General features: G+C 54.6%; 1 protein-coding gene across 5 annotated transcripts; it reads right to left on the bottom strand.

Annotated features, from left to right (window-relative positions):
- Nucleotides 1–14,870: 14,870 nt before the first annotated feature.
- Nucleotides 14,871–22,107, bottom strand: ZNF853 (zinc finger protein 853). Of its 5 annotated transcripts, none has more exons than XM_061209437.1 (3): nt 21,691–22,107; nt 20,783–20,905; nt 14,871–18,223 (listed from the first exon to the last, which is right to left on the bottom strand). In XM_061209437.1, the coding sequence occupies exons 2-3, from the start codon at nt 20,865–20,867 to the stop codon at nt 16,176–16,178; spliced, it is 2,133 nt and encodes a 710-aa protein (XP_061065420.1). In that variant the 5' UTR covers nt 20,868–20,905; nt 21,691–22,107; the 3' UTR covers nt 14,871–16,175. The 5 variants fall into 5 exon arrangements, with proteins under 5 accessions (XP_061065420.1, XP_061065419.1, XP_061065422.1 ...); XM_061209436.1 differs by having other exon boundaries at nt 20,783–20,900; XM_061209439.1 differs by lacking the exon at nt 21,691–22,107 and adding an exon at nt 21,005–21,128.
- Between the last annotated feature and the right edge of the window lie 295 nt (nt 22,108–22,402).

The following is a 22,402-nucleotide window of genomic DNA, read 5'->3' as shown; positions in this document are numbered from 1 at the left end:
GACTCAGGGGACGCCCGCAGCCCTCCCCAAACCTACCTGCCTCCGCCCCCCAGGGGCCGCAGCTGGGGTCTGCCGGTGAGCTCTTGCACCCACGGAGGTTGGGCCCTGCTGCTTCCCCAGCTCCTATCCCATGGGTACCATTATTCTTATATTTTCACTAGTGTCCCCGCGCCTCAAGACAGGGCATCAGCATCATAGTCTGACTGGGCTCGCGGATGGGTCACACCTACCTGAAGTAACAGCTTCTCCCTCCCAGAACCTCAGCACCTGGCTGGGGAGCTGCTCAGGCCCACTGAGGACTCAAACCTGCCTGCAGCCCCCCCCACCCCCCACCCCCCGTCCCAAGCCTTGCCTTCCCCAGCCCAAAGCACCTGCTGTGCGGCCTCCAGCTGAATCCAGCTCCTCACGGTTATTGTTTGGCTCCTGGTGTTTTTAAAATGTTTTAAAATGAATAACACTTAAAAATTGAGGGTCTCTCATTAAAAGATGGAAAAAGGGCTTCCCTGGTGGCGCAGTGGTTGAGAATCTGCCTGCTGATGCAGGGGACACGGGTTCGAGTCCTGGTTTGGGAAGATCCCACATGCCGCGGAGCAACTAGGCCCGTGAGCCACAACTACTGAGCCTGCGCGTCTGGAGCCTGTGCTCCGCAACAAGAGAGGCCGCGATAGTGAGAGGCCCGCGCACCGCGATGAAGAGTGGCCCCCGGTTGCCATAACTAGAGAAGCCCTCGCACAGAAACGAAGACCCAACACAGCCAAAAATAAATTAATTAATTAATTAAAAAAAAAAAAAGAAGAAGAACCTCTGCTTTGCTGCAGCTGTGAGGAAGAGGGAATATTTAAAAAAAAAAAAAAAAAGATGGAAAAAATCAGAAGTTCTGCCAATGTAGAGCCTATGGTTTGCAGGGCCCTGGTCAGGGACCTGAGAAGTGAGCAGCCCCTGTGGATGAGCCTCGGCTTTGAGGTGCTCCATGCCCACCGTCCCCCCGACCCTTCTGTAGGCCCACTTCTATGTGGCACCCCCCTCTGGTCCTGTGGTCCTCTATGCTTTGGAACCCTGGACCCCCTCCCCACCCTTCACCCCAGGTGGTTCCAATGAGAAGATCCGAAGGTGAGATAACTCACAAGAGTAGCAGAGGCCAGGTAAAGGGGAGCAACAGGAATGGAGGCACCAGAGTCTGCCACCTGGACCTGAAGGGGTGGGTGAGGGAAGGATGCTCTTGGGCCTGCAGAGGGCTGGAGCCGTGGAGATGGCTCACCAGGTGGGAGCTGGGATTGACGTGAGACTCCGCCAGCCCTGTCCTCCCCTCTCCCACCCTGCCTGTGCTGCCCACTGGTCAAATCCACTCCTAATGTGAGGGGCAGGGGAGCCCAGGGGATGCAGTCAGAGTCGGGGCCCAGAGCCAGGTAGAAAACAAATGGGGGATGGGGCAGGTAAAGCAGAGAACCAACAGCTCACCCCTGCCTTAGAACCCTCCAGCTTGGCAGGCAGGGAGCCCACAGTGCCCCAGCATCTCCTCAGACGTCCTCTTGGCCTGTTCCCACCTGATCCCTAACCTAAGACCCGATTTCTTCCCCTTGTGTGTCTGCAGATTTTCACAGGCTTGGAGTCCACCAGACCCTGCCCGCTCAGCAGGCCCTGCCCTCCCTGTCCCTGCCCGAGTCTCTGCCCTCAGCTGACCGCCATCCTCCAGAGGCTGAGCAGAGGCTGCCACCCTAGGCGCTTCGGTTTCCTTCCCTCTCTGAGGGTCTCCTCCCCAAGACCCCCCAGAGCCTCTCCTTCCTCCTGCCTTGTGACAGGCAGAGTCCCCAAAGCTCGTCCTGTCCAGGACACTGAGTGATGTGACCACACAGCCCACTGTGTTCAGTGTGTTCCAGGTCAGAGGTCAACTTCCACCCCTCCCCTGCCCCGCGCCTGCGAGTACAGGAGCCGGGTGTGCCCAGGTAGCCCGCCCACTGTTCTGTGAGAATAAGACCTAAGCCACTTGATAGGGTCCTTAGTATCTGTGTTTATTTCAGAATCAAATAAATGTAATTCCCCACTCTTGTGACCCCATCTGACCCCGTTCCTTCCAGGCCTGTTCTCCACTGGACCTGGATTGGATGTGTGGGGCTTGCCAACGGCCTTGGGCTGGCTGAGCCTCTGCAGATGACCCGCCCCCCCACCCCTCCCCCGGGCCCGACGTCACGTTTGTGCCTACTCAGGGCAGTGCTAGGCTGTCCCAAATGGGCCACGCTTGGGCCTCTCATGACCCGAAGTCACCTGGCCTTGACCCTTACAGCCACCTAACTCCAGAGCTGCCAGGGGTCAGGGCTGCTGCCCCCAGGTGCCTGTAGGCACAGACCATGGGGCAGGACCCCTGCCAGGAAGGCCTATCTTCACAGGGCTCCTGGACAGCAGAGACCCAGGTTCCAGCCTTGAAGCTCCTCCTCCCCTCCCCCTTTTAGTCCATCTCGCAGTGATGTTCCAGAAAGCACCACGTGACCCCGCTGCTTGGGTTTTATGAATCTCAACAAGTCCTGGCCACTGGCCCTCTCTGGCCACCCCTTCTTGTGGGTTCTCAGGTTCTCAACAGCATCCTTCACTCCCTCCGAGGCCAGCAGCCCTATCCTTGCTTTTCCTTCATTCTCAACGGGAATTCTTGATCTGGGTGTGTGTCCACATGTTTACACTCAGCCCATATGCATTGCACACCCGATGAGCTTTGGACCCTGTGCTTACTCCAGTTGGTGGGGAGGCCGTGGCTCACCAGGTCATCCCTAAGGATCGTGTGTAGAAACGTGTGAGAACCTGATGGGGGCAGAAAGGCTGCAGGTTGAGGCGTGAAAGGGGATGGGAGAGAGAGGTTAGGAGGGGTGGGACCAGGAAGAGAAGTATCGAGAAGGCCCGCAGGACTCACTGCGTTCCCAGGAGAACCTGGTGACCCAACTCGTGAAGCCAGACTCAGCTAAGGCTCCAGCACCACCCACAGAGAGACCCACTTAGGGCCATCTGAATTTACCATGGGGTCTCTCAGAACTCAAATATACGATCCTGCCTGGCAGCGATAGAGAGCCCTTTGAAAACAATTATAAATGAAAACAAGGCGTCAGTATTCCATGTTGTGGATAATTGGAAATGGAGTAGGGGTTTGATGCCATTTTTGGACATGATGGGCTAACCAGATGTGCCCCAGTCCTTCCAATTGCCTGGTTCTGTGAGGGGCAGCTGATGGGCCAGAAACACAAGGACCATCACAAGAAGGGACCCAGGCCCACTCGAGACTTCTGCCAACACGAGGCTGCCTGGGGAGAAAGGGAGGGTGAGTGGGCCTGTATCCGGGCTGGCCCACCCTGCACCAGCTGCTTCTGAGCCAGAGGAAGAGAGGAGAGGGGTGGTTGGCAGTGTGTCCCAGGGACAGGGCCTGCCAGGGCCTGTAGCCCGAGAGAGCAGGAAGCAGCAAGAACAAGGAAAACAGAGACCCAAACTGGACGTTGCCGCTTGGCCTGGCCAGCACTAACCTGTTAGTCGGAGTTCTGGAAAAGGGGCTGGTGGAGGCGGGCTGGGCAGCGGGGAAGCGGCAGGGGGAAGGGCTGGCCTTAGCGTGAGCTCCTCCAGCGCCTGCCACCTGGGCTGGTCTGGGGTGAAGGGTGGACAGAGCAGTGAGGGGTGCAGGGCCTCCATGCCCAGAGGAGGGCAAGTCCTGAGGTCCCAACTGTGAGAGCCATGGGCCAGGAGCTGAGGGGAGCTGCAGTGAGGAGGTCCCCACGCCTTCATGAGACAGATGGCATTTCCGCCATACCTGAAAGATGGCCAGAGACTGGGATGCAGTGGGGCAGGGGAGACCTGGCCTGAGCAAGAGCCTGTAGGTGAGGAGCTTGGGGCAAGTCTGGGGAGGGGGTGGGGCCATCCGATGACTGGGGCCTCACATCTCAGTGGGGGCACCACAGCAGCAGGCAGCCAGCAATGGCATCAGGGAGGGGTGGTTTGTCACTTACCAAGATGGATGGTGAGGGGGGGTGGTGGGAATAGCAGGGGTCCAGATGGGATGCAGGGTGCTGTCCAAAGGCTGTTGAGGTAACCCATGTGGAAAATGACAAGGCTTCAAGGTAACAAAGTGTCTTAGTCCATTTGGGCTGCTATAACAAAGTTACCATAGACTGGGTGGTCTAAACATTTATTTCTCACAGTTCCGGAGGTTGGGAAGTCCAAGATCAAGGCATTGGCGCATTTAGTCTGATGAGAACCCTCTTCCTCGTTCATAACTGGAGCATTCTCACTGAGTCCTCACACGGTGGAAAGGGTGAGGCATCTCTCTGGAGGTCCCTTTTCTAAGGGCACTAATATCCTTCATGAGGGCTGCACCCTCATGATCTAATCACATCCCACAGTCCCTGCGTCCTAATACCATCACGTTGGGGATTAGGCTTCAACGTGTGAATTTGAGGGGTGAGGGGAGCAGGAAGCAGACACAAACATTCAGTCTGTAGCACAAGGTGACAGAGTTAAGCTGTGGAAATGGGAATTGCTGATGGGGGGAAACCTGATCAGTTTGGGAACACCTCCTGGTTCTGTGATCCTTGACACCATCGTGAAGAATTCTGCCCATTGTCCTTCCGGAGGGAGCCCCTCCCTGCCCCAGCCCCTCCCTCAGATGCCTGCCCCTGCCCGGCCCCGAGTCCATCCTAGCCTCCCTCCCAGCAGTGCAGGGCAGGCTGGCAGAGAGTGGTTGTGCCAGGTCTGGGGACAGGACAGGCAGGGGACTGCCAGAGGGCAGAAAGGAAGAGCAGACGGCCCCCTCCCAGCCTGGGTGCAGACAGAAATGACAAAAATGTTCACCAAACAGAGGCAGAGGTTCAAGTCCAGGCAGAAGGGAACAGGCAGCGATAGGGTGTGGACTGCAGAGAGATGAGGCATGAGCCGAGTGTGACAAAGACTCTCTCCCACACCAAACTTTTAGTCTGAGCCTCATCTCAATTAGGCCTCCACTTTGGGGCTCCCGTGTCTATCTTTGCATTGCCCAGTTTTAGCAGAAATCCTGTCAAGTGAGTTTAGCCAGAATCCCCACCCTGGATATCTGATCAGAATCCTCACCCCCACCATTCCCTAGGTGATATTCTCTGGTTCTCTCTGACAGTGGCACTACTGCCCTCTCCCTACACGGGGCATGTAGGGGCTGGGTGGGGACGTTGGTCAGCACTCCTCTGTGCCAGACTCTTTGTCAGCCCACAGCAGGAGAACCCAGGAGGACTGCCTGAAGGTGGTGACAGCGGAGCATGTCCTAAGAGTCTAGTGGGAGGGAGCTTTGCCCAGCTGGGGGGGCCAGCCTTTGAAGGCAGTGCACGCCTGTGGATGAGTCTGTGCAAAGGTGGGGACAGATCAAAGCCCATATGCCCCGAAAGAGACATCCTGGATCTCACAAATTCCAAATGCACCTAGATGCCTCGTACCTCTCACATCCCGTGTCCCTGCTGCAGAGCCACAGGAAGGCTGACACACAGAATGAACTTCATGGCAGTCACTGGATGGCTGACAGCCTCCTCACCACCAGCATACCCCGTGGAGGGCACAGCAGCACCTAGGCAGATGACACACCCCACTCCCGCCGTGAACTTGATTTCGTGGATACATTTTTATATGCATCCACTAAAAGGTTTATAGATCTATAAGAAAGGAAATTTTATTAATGCAAAAGTATCTGATTTATTTTTTGGAGACCATTCGATTTCTTACACCTTATTTTGATGTGTTTAAATTTACTTCTTGGGAATTCCCTGGTGGTCCAGTGGTTAGGACTCCACACTTCCACTGCAGGGGGCATGGGTTGGATTCCTGGTCAGGGAACTAAGATCCCCACAAACTGCACAGAGCAGCCAAAAATAAATAAATAAATAGGTAAAGTTACTTCTTTTCCAGGTGAATTTGGGAAATCACTCAAGATTGAGTTCAGCACCGAGTAACAGGAAAGATCATTTAAGCAACAATCTATGCACACCAAGGATGTGATTGTCCTCAGGTCAGAGGAGGAGTGTGGTCCGGGGCTGGTCAAGCAGCTCCCCAAGGCCATGGATGACCTAACCCCACTCCATTTCTCCCCTCCCCTCCCCCGAGTCAGTCACTCAACAGCCTTGTAAGCCATGCTGCTGGGAGCAAGAGGCACAAATTATTGGTGGGCAGTTTAACTTGCATTATTTAAATTTGGTTCATGTTTATATACTTACTACATCATTGTTTACTTATTCCTAAAACAGATAAATAACTTGGAAGTAAACTGGCAGGGTAAATCAATTTATGGCCAGAGTTTTTAGTGCCTGGCAGAATGTGGTAGGAAAGAGCCTAGTAGATAAAAAGGGTCCAGAGTCTGAAATGTCTTTTACTGAGGTAAGGAATTTAGATTTTTCTCCTGTAGGTCATGTGAGACAGAGATCATTTTAGGAGGTGCTGGGAAGGGACTTTCAGTAACACTGAATTCCATTCGGAAGCAGTTGTTACCTATACTCTTCTCCTTCTTCTGATAACATCAGAGAGAAAGTCTCTGTTTGGGGCTCCCTGGTCTCTAACACCTTTCAGACATTTGCTCATCTCCCATTTAAACAAAGATAGTTTAACAACATCGTTTTGTTTCCATTGTTTTTTTTTTTTTTTTTACAACTACCTTCTATTTATGTCAAGTGACACTGGTTTTCCATTTACGGTAAATGAATTTAGCTTTTAGAATAAATTTAGCAGGACTTCCAGTTTCTGGTCCAACATTTAAGGAGCTTGGAAGTCACTACTCCATCATCACAACAAGAAAACAAATGAAAATCAACAACTCATCCTAGATCCATCAGAGAATTGAAATCATGGGGCAAACCACTGCCCCCCAAAATTGGAGAGACAGACAGCAGATACAGAGAATCACAGCTTACTAGCGCAGTAGCTCCTGCAGGAGCAGAAACTGCACTGGAGCCGGTGCTGGTGCAGCAAGACTTCAACTGTAACAGACAAACTGTTAGGGCCTCGGTGCGGTAAGTCTGAGACTTAAAAATTCCAGAGGTTCCAGTCTTAGGAAGGCCTTGCACTTGTGTGAGTTTTACCTCCAGGAGGACCACATGGAGACATGACATGAATGACTGGGGTATTATAAGGGAGAAGAAGTAGGAATTGGGAATACCCTGTCATAAGATATATCTATCTCCCATGATATAGTATAGTGCACAGCCCCGCTGAGCTCACAGCTGAACGCCAGTTTCAACTACAAGTCTCGTGGTGAACCCTTTTGGGTGTCTCAGCCCCACTGAGTCCTCAGGTGATACAGCCCCAGCCAATATCCCATGAAACAGAAGGACCACCCAGCTGAGCTGAAAGTAGTTGTAAATGTATACTGTAAACTCAGGACAATCACTAAAAAAAAAAAGAAAAAAAAAATTTAATTCTCTGACGCCAGAGAATGCAGAAAAAGATTCAAAGAACAAAGGCAAAAAATAGAAAGCAGTAACAAGTATGGTAGCTATTAATCCAACTATATCAATAATCGCCTTAAAATAAATTAACCTCAGCTGAAAAGTGACCGGATTTAAAGAACGTTGCCAAGTAAATGACAGTACAAGTGGTAGGTCCATATGGTAAAAATGAGTGAAGTCACAAACATTGGTCCAGGGAAAAGAGGGCCACAGAAGGAGTTTAGCCAGAGGAGGGAACATCGGCGGATTGGTGTTTTGGAATCACCATCGTGATAAATGCTGGGGAGGCTGGATTAAAAGGGGCCGGAAACTGAAGGCAGGTATTTCTGATTAAACATGGAGAGCTGACCTCATCCATTTACATTTCCCTCCCAAAACATCACTAAAAGTACAGTAAAGGAGGAAAAGGAGGTATAAGTCCACAAGGACAAAGAGAACAGGAAGGGATCATCAGTGGTTGAGAAATTCAACACATGTTTAAATTTAGGGCAGAGATGGGAAGGAGCGTGGCCTGACCTAAAGGAGTGACAGTGGGATGGGGACCTGGGGCTACTGCTTTTAGCAGAACTACCAGAGTGATTTTTTTTTTTTTTACAATTTAATTTTACTTTAAATATTGCATTATTTTGGAAAATGTGGCCTGCACGTTTTCAACCTTACGTATTTATTGAGATTTTCTTTAGTGCCTAATATCGATCAACGTCCCCAGAGTGATTCTTGAATATTGAAGAAATAACAATACAGAAGGGAGTTGGAATGAAACTTTTGTGCTTAATTTCAAGGCAAAACTTGGTGCACGTGAATGGGGCATGTGGTAGATAAAAAATGCCTGAAAATGGTTTGCAACTCCTCCCATCAAGAAGTAGACTCTGTTTCCCTCCCCTTTTTCTGGGCTGGACCGGTGACTCACTTCGATAAGTAGTATGTGGCATCAGTGACACCACACAGCTTCTAAGGCTGGATCCTAAGAAGTCTTGCAGATTCCAAGCCCAGGTCTCTTGAGACCCAGCCACCCTGCTGAGAGATGGCCAGGCCACATGGAAAGGTTACGTGTAGGTGCCCCAGGGCACAGCCCCGCTGGGCTTCCAGCTGAACGCCAGTATCAACTATGAGCCTCGTGATGAACCCTTCTGGATGTCTCAGCCCCACGGAGCCCTCAGATGATACAGCCCTGGCTAACATCACATGGAGAAGGACCACCCAGCTGAGCCCAGGAAGCCTGCAGAACCGTGAGAAATAATACAGTATCTGTTGTTTTAAGCCACTGTTTTGGGGTGGATTATTGCACAGCAATTGTTAACTGAAACAGAGGGCGTTAGGAGAAGCAGGGGCCATCTAGAAGGACTCCTGGGTTTGTGTCTCAATGTCTCCATGTGGATGGTGCTGCCAGCCACTGAAGGGAGAAATCAGGAGGTACAGGCTTGGCCAGGGATTGAGAGCTCCGTGTGGCATGATTGAGCTTTAGATCTTTGGAACATCCAAGTCTGGGAGACCAATGAATCCTCAGGTCCAGGGCTTTGGGGAGATGCCTGGGTGGTGGCTGATGTCACAGGATGGATAAAGTTACCTGGGAACCCTACCAGGCCCTACCTGCAAGGGAGAATCCAAAGGGCATCACTCTGCCTTTCTACCATCTGGGGGCCTCACAAAATCTTCATTTCTACAGTGTCTAAACTTTTAAATCTTGGAATAGTAGAAAGCCTTATCTCATAGAAAATCCAGCCAGAGGAAAGAGTATGTGTTGGTGTCTTGCTTTCAATGTAACAAACATATTCCAACTGTCTACTGTATGCCAGGTTTATTCGCATATATTACTTTACCTGTTTGACACACAATAACCCAGAACAATAGACCCTCTTGCTCACATTTTAAAGGCAAGGAAAGTTGTCACATAGTAACTGGTGGCTAGAATTCCAATCCCCAAGTCCTCACTGGAGGACCATCGCTAGTTTCTGAAAGACGGCAGGCTGACTCAAAGTCTGACTTTATCTTATTCCCTGGAGATTCTCTGTTCTACCAGAGACTTCTGGGCTTAGCCAGCCAGCCCCTTATATGGCACAAATACAGCCCAAGGGTCAGCCCAGAGAGATATTTACCTGATTGCTAAGAAGCAGAATGACACCCTGCCGTACTGCCATTATTGTGACTAACACATCCCGAAGAGACAGGAAGGACTTCGTACCTGGTCCCTCTGTCTCACACTAGTGCCTAAAATAGGTAAAACCTTGAGTCCTAGCCTGACCCCCTCATAGAAACAACCTTCTCCCTACCTTTTGCAAACCCTTGCAGATATGATCATTATATGAATAATTGAGACTAATTATACTCAGTAATTTTGGGGGTTAAAAAATTTTTCCCACTGTATTTTTTTCACTTGATGAGCCAGACTTGTAAGGTCTGGACTCCTTTACAAAATTTCCCAAGGAAGACTCCTTTTCTTAATGTTCTTGTCTCTATGTTTTCCTTTGATGTCTCCCAACACATAGGAATTAGTCAGGTCTAGCTGGCTGCCAGCACAGAACGGCCAAGGTGTGATATAAACCCAGAAAAGCAGAGTTCCTCCGCGACTTCGGGTTAGGGTTAGGGCTCAGGAGGGAAACTGGCAAGAGCAAGGTAGGGGAGGGTTAGGGTAGGGGAGGGTTAGGAGAGGGGAAGGCGGGGATCAGTATTGGGCAGGAACCCCAGGGGCAGGGCCTGGCTCATGGGCCTTCCAGGGTCCACACTTGGCTGGCTTCAGGACTCAGGAGTCATCCTGGGGACAGCAGGCACAGAGAGCAGACCTAGGTAGTCTAAGATGCTATTGGAATGGAGAAGTCAAGTAGGGGTGGGAGAGATGCTGAGAAATTCTGGGGAGAATCGTATCAGAGCCGTATCGGGAGTCTGGGGTAAAGGGATGGTAATTAAGGCAGGGGGCTAGGCGAGGCCGCCTGGTGTAAGGTTGTGGACAGGGAAGGAGCAGACTCCGACAGACCCTGGAACCTGCCCACATTTAGCCGTGGAGCAGAGAACCCAGCATGGGAGTCGGAAGGAGAGTGTCCCCCGAGATTGTTCATGGCTGGGCTTCCTGATGGGGTTTTGTCCATACAAGTAAGGAGGTCTTCAATCTCAACCCTGCAGTCACCTTCAAGGATGCTGCTGGAAACCCATGGGTTCTGGGAGAGAAGATGGGGAGAGGACAGCTGTGCAAACTCCCAGGACTAGAGGAAGAGCCTCTGCCAGTGGAGACTCAGGGGTCTCTGCAGGTGGCCTTCCAAGGGAGCCGGGATGCACTGCAGAACTTTTGTGAATTTCCCATCTCAGCATCACACATCTCCTCCCAGTGATAAATGGAAATGCCACGTCCTGAAGATGATTGCTTAGATGTGAGAGATATATATATATATATATGTTTTCTACTGTTGGGAATTATATTGTTATATTGTTGGGAATTAAAATCAGACGTGTGCTCTCTATTTTTAAGTGTGACTGGTTGGTTTTTTTCCTGTGAAGCCCATCAGAGATCCGTGGTTCAACAGGGAATTCTTACAGCGTAAGGGAGAGGATGTGATGAAAATGGATCACAGCGCAATCACTAACATGGCCTCAGATGTGTGTGAAACCACAACCACAAACCATACCTAACCAGCAAACACACCAGTCCAACTACAATGGTGCAACCACTCCCGTGCAACCAAAGCACACCAGCTCTTTCCCCCAGAGGACACAAAGTCCCTTTATCCATCTTTGAGTGCCGTCATTTCCCTTCTACCTGTAATTCTCTGTAACTTAAATACTGAGCTATAAAATTAACTACTATGACTGTATTTTATGTGAGATGGTAGAGAAATGGGAGAAGGAAAGGGAGACAATGGTTAATACGTAAATGAACAGATTCACATCAAAATAAGGGCGGAACGCTGAGAACTATTACAGCCCTGGTTTCTGCAGCGGGTCACGTGGTTGTAACTGTATTTAGAACTGCTTTCTTGCACACCCAGTGTGTGTTCTCTTTGCCCCCAGCAGGCCCCCGAGTGTGGCCTCCTTAACCAGAGACAGAAAAGGGGATTCTGGGAAACGTGGTTGGCTCAGCCCAGCTGACACACAGAGCTGCCCCACTGGCCTTCCATCTGTACTGGTGAAACCCAGTTCCCGTTTTACATACATCTGTTTAAGAACAAAATCAGTCATTTAAGACAAATATTAAGACAATGGTAGTATAGGTGAAAATAATAGATACAATATGCCAATGTCCAAGGTATGGGAAACACTGATCCATAGGATTAAATATAAGCTTCTTGGCTTGAAAATCATGTGATTCCACAAACTGTAGCTCCTGCCCAGCCCACCCCCTCAGCCCAACAACTGTCTCCCATAGCACCTCCATCTGGCCCTCGGGAAACCCTTGGAGTTCCTAATTCCTAACCACATCCAGAGCTTCTCCGGCTCTGATCCTTCACACACAGCGTGACTTCCGTCTGGATACTTCCCACCCCACAGCCAGCCCCGCTGTCCCTCCAGCCCTCACCTTGCAAACACCTGCTGGGACTTCCCTGGCGGTCCAGCAGTTAAGACTCCAAGCTTCCACTGCAGGGGGCGTGGAATTGGTCGGGGAACTAAGATCCCACATGCTGTGTGGCCAAAAAACAACAACAACAAAAACCAAAAAGACACCTTCTGACCCAGGAAGACTTCTCCTGTGAGGCCACTTGGGTCCCCGTGGCAGAGCTCGTGGCTCTGTCCCCGCGGCCCATTCCATTGTGTCTCCCTCTCCCCCTGGGTTCTGAGCTCTTCAGCGATGCCTGTCAACCCCTGAGGCCTGTCCACCCTGCCGCTGGAACGACTTTCGCCCGCCCACCAGCTTCGCCTCCCCTCCTGTCTTGGCACCTGTCTGAGGTTTCCCAGGACCAGACCATGGAAGATCATTTGCGAACCAGTGGTTACTCAAGGAAATGCAGCCAGGGGAAGCTGGTGAGAGAGGGGGACGCAGCACAGGGAAGGGGAGTGAGGGGGAGGGAGGGCTCAGGCACAGCCACACAGAGGGAAGGAAGCTTCCATGGCATCCCAGGGCTCCTCAGGGGGAGAAGTGGTGCCGCAGCCTTGTCCTGACCTGAGGAGGGAGCTGGGCTTTCACGCTCCCACACTCCTCAGAGTTAGGAGCTCCGTCCCCTTCCCCTGCGGGCGCTGCTGTGGGAAGCTAGGTGGGGCGGGGTGGGGGGACCGCACGTCTGTAAGGACCCGTCCAAGGAGAGGTGGGCAGAGAATCAACATCTGTCCCAGGCCCTCCTTAACCCACACAGATCCGCTCCCGTCCCATGTGAATTCCACTCTGGGTGGAGAACGCTGACTGGAGAAGGGCTGGTGGGGTCACGTACAGCCCCTGAGGCCCCAGCTGATGCTTCTCATCTTCCCCATCCTTGCCTTTAGCATCTCTGCTGGTCTAGGTGGCTTGTCTGATGGGGTTACTCAGACCTTTACCCCCAAGGGGCCAGAGCCCCTGCTTGAAAGATCTGGATACCCTTGTCCTCTCAGTGAATGGTTGCTCAGGGAAATGGACCCAGGTCTATTTGGGGGAAGGACCAAGGAAACACTACTCTATACGAATACTGGGAACTGTTGCATCGTAAAGTCCTTCCCCAGGGGACCAGCTTCCCCGGTGATCAGTGGGCTCTGGCTCAGATCTAGGAACTGGGAAAGAGATTGTGACTTTCCATTGGGGAAGCTGACATTGGCCTTCAAGGTCACCACTTTTTTTTTCTTTTTTAATATAAATCAAGCAATAGCCTAGTTGGCTGTTCACCCATCTTGTCCCTGGGAACACCATTGTCTGCTACCCATCACCATGGATCCCTTCAGGCCTGGGCCTTCTGGTCAACATCCCAAGCTTACTGCCCATTTCAGTAACTATGTCCACCTTGTCCTGGTAGTTAAGCATTACAGCTGGCCGCTGCCACTCCAAGGATGCTGCCACCCTGTTGACACGAGAGAGTCCAGTTCCGTGAAGGCACTTCTAATGTCAGCCCAGGTCTACAGACAGCAGCCTCTGCTCAGCTCCTGAATGAAGCCAGTGCCTTCTCACCTGCACATTGCTTATCTCCACGGGGAGGAGGAGAGGTCCTCTGGGCTCTCCCAGAGCATAGTCAACAATGGGTTCTTTGGAATAAAACATCTATTTTCTCCAGACTTCCGATACTTTAACTCAACACTCTGCCCAGGCCGTCCTGGCAACCCCAGCTCACTTAATGTGGACCATCGTCATGTCCAAGCGTCCAGTGGTCACCTCAGCAGAGCAGTAGGGCCAGCTCCAGGTGCCCTTGCCAGGGCACTACCCAGGGGGACACAGAGGTGTGTCTCAATCTCCAGGCTAATATGCCACCCACTCCCAGCCCCTCAACCTCCAGATCCACTCCTAGGTGTGCTTCCCTTGTTCCCGCCGGTAGGTATTAGCCAGGACTTGCAGGTCTTTTGGTGAATAATCCCTTCCTTTCCTTGGCGGAGCCAGTGCTGCCCCAGCCAGGCCGCGCCGGGCCTAGAACCTCATTATAGGAGGGCAAGTATTGTCCTGAAAGACATCTGCCTCAACCAGACCTCTGCATGGTCTCTGGACAAGGTAAGAGGCACAGCTGGTGTTTCTAGCAAGGGAAATCGGGTCACATCTGCTGCCCAGAGTTGAGGGGAATGTTGGGGCTTGGTGTTCTCAAGGTCGTTGCCCAGATACCCCGATCCAAGCCAGAAGTTTCACTACTCTTGCATTACGTCTTGTGCCTAGTCTTTGGTAGTCGACACTTAGCAGAAAGAACTGAGTCCCTTTAAATACTGCATGGAGGCCTTCTGACGGTCTCTCTGTGCCTTCAGTTGATAACTGTGGTCCCGAGCCTCTCTTTTACCCTCATCGTGGCTTTAATGGTGCTCAGCAAAACCAACCAATTCCACAGTACCTATAATAACCATTTCTCACATCTCTGAAGTGCTCGAGATACCGCATGAGCTGGGGCATCCCCTCTCACCTGGTATCCTGTCCTGTCCATCAGTATAGTGGCCAGGGGTCACCACCCACAAGGGGGCCCCTGTTGCTACAATGGGCAAGTGGTCCAAGCCCAGGGTCCCCACTTTAGACTCCACTTGCTAAGACTGCTGTCAACACCGTCAGTCTTAAGGTGGGCTCCCCAGGAGCAGACCTTGAAACAGGGTCTACGTGTGAGTGATTTATTAAGGCCATGGAGACGCCAAAACCCGCTTCCTCCAGCGTCCGCTCTCTGGTCCTCATTGCTCCCAGGAGGGTTTTACTGAACGAGCCCATCCCCCACCAAGGGTCTCAGGCTAGAAAGAAGGCTCTAGGGTGAGGAGCACTGGGCACAGGTCTGAATACTAAGTCCCTTGCTTCTAGAGCGACCAGGAAAATGTGCCAGAGAAACGAAGCCCCATACAACCCAGAGGTGAAAACACAGGCAGGACAAGGTATTTCCTCATTTTTATTTATTTTTCGTTGTTTCTCACTTACCAACACATCTGTAAAACGTAGCAGGCTCTGTTAGTAAAGGAGAAGCAGGGAGGACAGCAGGGCAGCATCTAAGGAGCCACATGGGGGAGTCGAGAGCAGGAAGGGCTTGGGGGCCTAAGGTGGCAGGTGCCCCCCGCCCCTGGCATCATCCTGCCTTTCCACAAGGCATCATGATTGCTGCTGCTTTGACTGAGCCGCAGATGTTTACAAAATTGTCATAAAGAGCATTTCTGTTGCCTCCAATCCCTGTCCCTGACATTCTCCCTCTGACTCCCGGCGATGAGGCAGGGTCTACTCGGGCCAGCCCTCTGCACAGCCTGGCCTGGGAGAACCTGCCCCTGCGTCTCAAGGCCCCGACCCCATAGCCTCAGTCCCTGGAGGGCATCTGAGAAGGGAGGCTAGGGTGGGGCTACCCGGAGCTCTTTGGGAAGGATGGAGGGACCACCCCTTAGGACCTTGGACAGCACTCCCAGAATGCCCTCTGCTTCAGCCCCAGGCTTCTATTCAAGAGGCATTAGGGAGCGGCTGTGGGCATGGGAACACGGCAGCAAAGAGGCCTAGAGCCGGCCTGAGGCTTGCCTGGGTGGCCCTGGAAGGAAGGTTTCACCTTCGCCCAGAGTGGACTTCCTGGCGTTTGCACATTGACCCAGCGGACACTCGGACCCAGTGTTTATGAACACAAACATTTTAATCAGGATTTTATCCACCCTGATGAATTTTCATTCTAGGAAGTATTTTCAAGGCAAATGCCATTGAGGACAATTTAATGCCTTGATCAGTTTTCTACGTAGTGCAGATACATTTCCTTTTTTTCCCATGAAATAATTTTCACCAGGACCAAATCCTTTTCACGTGCGTTGTACCACGTATATCGGACTCCCTGGTCAGTGTTCGAGCTCTGTCGAACGTCACCCACTGTCTCGTCTTGTCATTGGAATTTTTCCCCTGCGGCTCTCATCTCCAGTAAGTCCAATTTTCCCAGGGAGGCTTCCCTGACCGACTTCTCTCACCCATCGGTACCCGATGCCGAATCTGAACCGTGTGCTGTTTGTACTGATGTGCAACATCCGTGCTGTTTTAGCCTCGTCGACTTTCTCCTGTGGAGTGTTTCTGAGGGTGAACCCGTCCGACCACTCAGTTGACCCGGGAGAAGGATGGCAGCCTTTTCCCGGCGATATTCCAGGACGTCCCGAGACCCCGGAACTGGGTCAAGACGTCCTAGCGGGCGCGGCGCTTCCCGGGTGGGGGGCAGGGGGAGCGGCGCCCGCCCAGGGTCACGGCGCCTTGTCCGCAGCCTGCTCGGCGCGCGGGGCCCCGCCGGCGGGCGCGCGCGCGCCGCGGAGCAGGCCCAGGCCCCGGGAGCGGCCGGCGCCGTGCAGCTGGCGCTCGTGGCGGCGGATCTGCACCTTGTGGCGGAAGCGCTCGCCGCAGTCCTCGCACACGTAAGGCCGCTCGCCCGAGTGCGTGCGGCGGTGGCGCAGCAGGTTGGACGAGACGCTGAAGCGCTTGCCGCAGTCGCCGCAGGCGTAGGGCCGCTCGCCCGTGTGCGTGCGCTGGTGCTGCACGAGCGCCGAGCTCTCGCTGAAGCGCTTGGCGCAGTACGGGCACGCGTAGGGCTTCTCGCCCGTGTGGATGCGCTGGTGCGTCACCAGATTCGAGTGCTGCGAGAAGCTCTTGCCGCACTCGCCGCAGCGGTGCGGCCGCTCGCCCGTGTGCGTGGCCTGGTGCCGCACCAGGTCCGTGCTGCGGCTGAAGCCCTTGCCGCACTCCCCGCAGATGGTCGGCCGGTCCCGGGCGCGCCGCCGCCGCCGCTGCCGGGCCGGCGTCAGGGCCGCGCTGCCCGCCGGGCCCGGGATGGCCACCACCGAGGGCGCCGACACGGCCGGCAGCACCATGAGCTCCTGCAGCACCACGTAGCCCGGGGGCGCCACCACGACCGCGGCGGGCGTCCCGGGGACGGCGGCAGCGCCGCCCCCCGCGGCGGGCACCAGCTCCAGCTGCAGCTCCGGCGGCACGGGGGTCAGCTCCAGCTGCAGCTCCGGCGGCGGGGCCCCCAGCTCCACCGGGCTCAGCTCCAGCTGCACCTCCTGCTGCTCCAGCTGCTTCTCCAGCTGCTGCAGTTGCTCCTGCAGTTTGAGCTGCAGCTGCCGCTGTTCCTGCTGCCGCTCCAGCTCCTGCTGCCGCGCCAGCTCCTGCTCCGACCCCAGGTCCACCGGCAGGAGCTCCAGCTCCACCTCTTCCTCCTCCGCGTCTGGCTCCAGTGGCCGGGGCTGCAGCTGCTGCTGCTGCAACTGTTCTTGCTGCTGCTGCAGCAGCTGCTGCTGCTGTAACTGCTGCTGCTGCAACAGCTGCTGCTGCAACTGTTCTTGCTGCTGCTGCAATAGCTGCAACTGCTCTTGCTGCTGCTGCAACAGCTGCTGCTGTAACTGTTCTTGCTGCTGCTGCAACAGCCGCTGCTGCTGCAACTGTTGCTGCTGCAGCTGCTGCAACTGTTCCTGCTGCTGCAGCTGTAACTGTTGCTGCTGCAGCTGCTGCTGCTGCTGTAACTGTTGCTGCTGCAGCTGTAACTGCTGCTGCTGCTGCAGCTGTAACTGTTCCTGCTGTGGTTGTAACTGTGTCTGCTGTTGCTGTAACTGTTCCTGCTGCTGCAGCTGTGACTGTTCCTGCTGTAACTGCTGTTGCAACTGCTGCTGTTGTGGTGGCAGCTGCTGTGATTGTAACTGTTCCTGCTGTGGCTGTGACAGCTGCTGTTCTTGCACTTGCCGCTCCTGTGATTGTTCCTGCTGTTGCAGCCGCTGCGGCTGTGGTTTCCGCTGCTCATATTGCACAGATTGGGGATTTTCCTGTAGTTCTGGCTGCTGTCGAGGCAGCTGCTGTTGCCCATCTTGCTGCTGCTGGAACTGTTCCTGCTGTTGCTGTGACAGCTGGTGCTCTTGCCTGTGCTGCTCTTGTAACTGTTTCTGCTGTTGCATCAGCTGCAGCTGCGGTTTCAGTGGCTCCTGTTGCACAGATTGGGGTTTTTCCGGCTGTGGTCGAGGCGGCTGCTCTTGCCCGTCTTGCTGCTGCTGTTGCTGCTGCGAGTTTGGCTGATGTCCTGACACTTGGTCTCGTGGCTGCAGCTGTTGCAGCTGCTCCTGCTGTGGCTGCTGCTGCAGCTCTGGCTGCTGTTCTAGCTGTTGGGGTTGCAACTCCTGCTGTTCTGGCGGGGCTCCCTCAGCGGTTGCACCGGCCTCCGTCGGGGCTGGGACTGCTGGCCGCGGTGGGCTGCTGTTCCTCTCCTGAGCCTCTTCCTCCTCCTGACTCTCACTCCCACCGCTGCCACCTGTAGTGGAAATGGCAGGAAGCCAGGAGAGAAAGATCTACAGGCAGCTCTCCGATCCAGACTCCCAGGATCTCCCCCCTTACCCTGCCCCGTGTACAGTCACTCTACGATACACTCCCGAGGCCTCAGCAGGGACCCCAAAACACTGGACCAAGTGACAATGGCGGCATGGTAGAAACGGAAACGCCCAGAGGTGCGGAGTTGGCTTGGAAATGTGCCCCAGGGACAGCTGATCACATCACTCTGGACCCCAGCCCCCTGACCTCTCCTCTGGGCCTTCTTCCACACAGGCTCCATGCCTTAGACCTTGGCAGTGACACCACCGTGGGTGCCTGCGGCTCCCCAACACCACTCCCTGAGAAGTCCTTCGGGCTTAACCGCCATCCAGTAGGAAACAGTGAAGCAGCCATTCCCACGGCTAAGCCACAAGCCCATGCTGAACTCAGACCTCAGTTAAGGTCACACCTTAAATAAATGGAACTCACCTTCTCTGTACATAATAAAGAATTTCTGTAAGGCTGCCTGGAAGTGTTTCTGCGGCAGTTTCTAAAAGTCACCAAAGTGTCAGGGAGAACGCGAGGTTTCCAGGTCGGAAGTCCTCAGTTCAGAAAAACTCTACCAGTTAGCAGCTGTCTAACCTCCTGCAGGTTCAGGGCCCTCCTTGTCTGTAACATAGCTTAGGGACACCCACACCAACAGCTTAATGAGTGAAGCAGGAAGAGCCCTGACATTACCCCTAGCAGGTGCTTGAAAAATCCCTCTCCCTGTGGGTTTGGAATGGGTTTGAAAACTAACAAACAGTTTGGAAATACTGAGGATATAACTAGCTCCATCTGAAACAGTCCTTAGGCTGGAAGTGTTTTAGATTGTTATTCTGGGATGGAGAGGACCAACTCACAGCCCCAAGTCAACATGGCAACTGGCCAATTATTTAACCTCTGGGAACCTGAATTTCCCCATCTGCTAAAGGAGACAAATCCCTTTCAGGGAAATCGTGAGAATTAGAGGCGATAAATGTGCAGCCCCAGCACGGTACAGGACGTAGTGTAAGCTCAGCTAACCAGGACTCATTCCGTTGCTGTTTCACAAAACCCACACGCAGTTTCTCACTTTGAGCATTCCTGCTGTGTTATCAGAAAATCCGAAGAGGCTTTCTCCATTCCCAAGTCTGATTTCAACATCTGTTCTTCCTACAATATCATCTTTTCAATTTTGTAATGGAAAGTAGAGGTTTGATTTTGTAAATTTTGCTTTCTGGCTACTTTTCCAGGAGTATATTGAATTAATAAAGCCAAGGGATATCTACATGTAAATAATTCCCTTTTAGGAAACTATTCCCAATAACCTTTGCTTAGACTAATGGATCAGTGAATGCATTTTTCCTATACACTCACACCAGGTGGGACTATGCGGGAAGGGAGGGAAGACAGCCATGAAAACCTGTTTTCTCGGCAAATCGAAGGTCACATGGACACTCCCTTCTCCCACCACCTCCGGGGGCAGCAGGGACACATCACGCCTCTGTGTGGGTCCTCTCATTTCTAGGACAGTGCTTGGCCATATGGCCACTCCCGACTTCTTATGGCATTTTAAACAATGTTGTAGTAAATGTATACTTAAGTGTCACCTGATGTGTCTGCTCTCGCGAGATTTTTGTCAGTTAAATATTTAAGCCAAAAGAGTCCTAGGAATTCCCTGGCGGTCCAGTGGTTAGCACTCGGAGCTTTCACTGCTGAGGGTGCGGGTTCAATCCCTGGTCAGGGAACTAAGATCTTGCAAGCTGCGCAGCATGGGCAAAAAAAAAAAAAAAAAAAAAAAAAGCCAAAAGAGTCCTAGTTAAGTCCACACATCCCCATCCAACCCCTCCAGTTCCCTTGGTCCTTTTCATGCTCTGTTCAACCCTGCCCCAGCCCCTCACTCAGCACCCTCGAAGCCCAGGGTGGGGAGTCGAGTCCCACGAGTGTGGCCACCATGGAAGATTCGCCCAGAGCAGGTCCCAGAGAGAGACGGGGTCTTGGAAGGTTCTGCAGGGCCACAGTTGCCTCTGGGCAAGAGGGGAGAAAGCTGGATGGAAGCAGAGGTCAAGGAAAAGTGGACGAGGTCAGAGGCCAAAGAAAAGCCACGCGGCCAATGACAAGAGGGCCCCTCTGCCGCTGAATTCAATCTGGGACCTTGAGTCTGGAGCCAGGGACAAGTGGGAGGAAAATGGAGGCTGTGTGAGCCCTGGGGAAACAGCAGAGGGTCCCAGCCAGCACTCATCCAGGTCCGGGACAGGGGCTGAGAACATCTGCGCTGCCAAGCAGCCCTCACCAGCAAGACTGCAGCCTGAGAGAGCCACCTGCTCTCTCGAGGTGAACCTGCCGATGTGAGTGGGTGCAGCCTGCCCTCCACACCCCGAAACTGCCAGGTGGGCGCCCCTCCAGACAGCAGGCTGCCCGCCACCATTCAGGGCTCCCTCCCAGCTGTGGCAGGCCTGGGCTCTGTCAAAGGATCCTCGCTGGGGACCTGAGGACCATCTCCTGGTTTAGGAGGTCAGAGGCCACCCCCCCAGCCCCTCACCTGAGAGGGTGTCAGGCCCTGAGCCCCCATCTTCAAGACACCGAAGCTCCAGCACGAAGGTCTTGGTTGCTGGCCCTACCTCCATCCTGGCAGTCAGACCGAGATCCCAGGGAGCCAGCTGTGCTGAGGAAGGAAGGAAGCTGTTCAGATGCGTGGGAGTGCTGTGAGCCCCGGGCCCAGGGGCACCAACTCCCTCGACGCCCCCCAGAGCTGGCAGCTCACCCCTGCTGGAAAGGAGGACTGTGTGGTCCACAGCCAGGAAAGGGATGAGCAGGGGTGGCCTAGAGGCTTGGATCCCCAGCCCGTTCGCCTGCACAAGGAGTCCTGCCTCTCCAGACTTTGTGCAGGGCCCGCATTCAGCCCCACACCCGGGGCAGCCCGTGCAGCTGTGTGTCACTGAGGGACGATACTAAGGTGGCTAGCTGCACTCCCAGAAGGGACATTTGGGGAAGTCTGCAGAAAAAAGAGAGACTTGTCCATCTCACACTCCCCTAGCCCCCTTCCAAGCACTGACAAGTCTGTTCAATTCCCCGGCCTCCTGCCTCCCAGGCTGCTCTGGGGGTTCACCCCACCTTCCCAGGCCGCCAGCAGACCAGCAGTTCCAGGCCATGTGGGTCGGTCCAGGTGCCACCTCAGCTCCCAGGAAGGCAGGTTTCCAGGGCACCACGACCCACGGAACTGGCGGGCTGCCTGCCTGGCCCGGTGCCCAGGCAGTCCTGAGGTCTGGAGGGCTCCCCGCCTCTCTCCTGCGTCCACCTTGGCCCCTGCAGAGGTGTGCCCATGTCCAGTCCTCCCTCCCCTCCTAACAGGGTGACTCCAGGTCTCCCTAGCCCTGCAGAATCCAGTCCAAAGCCTCTTAAGAGAAGCGTCCCTAGGTTCACCCAGCTGTCCTACCCACTGGGCCTCACCTGGTACAGCATTTCCTGCTCCTCACGAAGCCTCTGCACTAGGGGAGGTGTGGTCAGCGGGGGCTGGAAGGTGAAGGCCAAAGCGTTCAGCCAGCACCTTCCCGAGGCGCCTCCATCCAGAAAGTGCCGGGGAGGCGCCAGGCCACCCCGGGGCCTTTCTGGGCACTCAGGAGGGTCTGCCGCGGTCTGGTTGCCGAGGTCGCCCTGGGCCAAAAGAAGGGGGCAGAGCGGAGTTCAAGAGCAGAAGTTGGTGTCGGCTCCCTGGGGTGGGCGCTGGAGGAGGCCGAGCCCCGAACCAGCGCGGGGCTCAGGGCCGGCCGTGCGGGACCATCGCGGGCGCCCAGGGCTGCGGGGCGGCCCCGAGGGCGGCCCCGGTGGACGGCCCGGCCCGAGGTCGGCGGGGCTGGGTGCCACCGGCGTCTTTTCAGCCCGGGGCAGCGCGGGCCCGGCCGGGGTCCGCCGGCGGCCACAGGTGCCGGGAGCCCGCGGGCGGGCAGCCTGGGCCGGGCCCCGCGGGCGGCGGGCGCCGCGGCCGGGCCGGGGTCCCCGTTCCCTCGCCCGCCCGCCCGAGCGTGCGACCCGCCGGCCGTGCGTCCGTGCGGGTAGCGGCCGGGCCGGGGGCGGGGGCGGCGGGGGCCGGCACAGGAAGTCCCCCCGGCATCCGCATCCTGTCCCCCGCCCGCCGCCCGCGCGGCCCCGCGCCCCGGCCCCC

This window comes from Eubalaena glacialis, chromosome 13 (genome assembly GCF_028564815.1).
Source record: "Eubalaena glacialis isolate mEubGla1 chromosome 13, mEubGla1.1.hap2.+ XY, whole genome shotgun sequence".
Taxonomy (NCBI): Eukaryota; Metazoa; Chordata; class Mammalia; order Artiodactyla; family Balaenidae; genus Eubalaena; species Eubalaena glacialis.
This window is presented reverse-complemented; position numbering and strand designations above follow the sequence as displayed.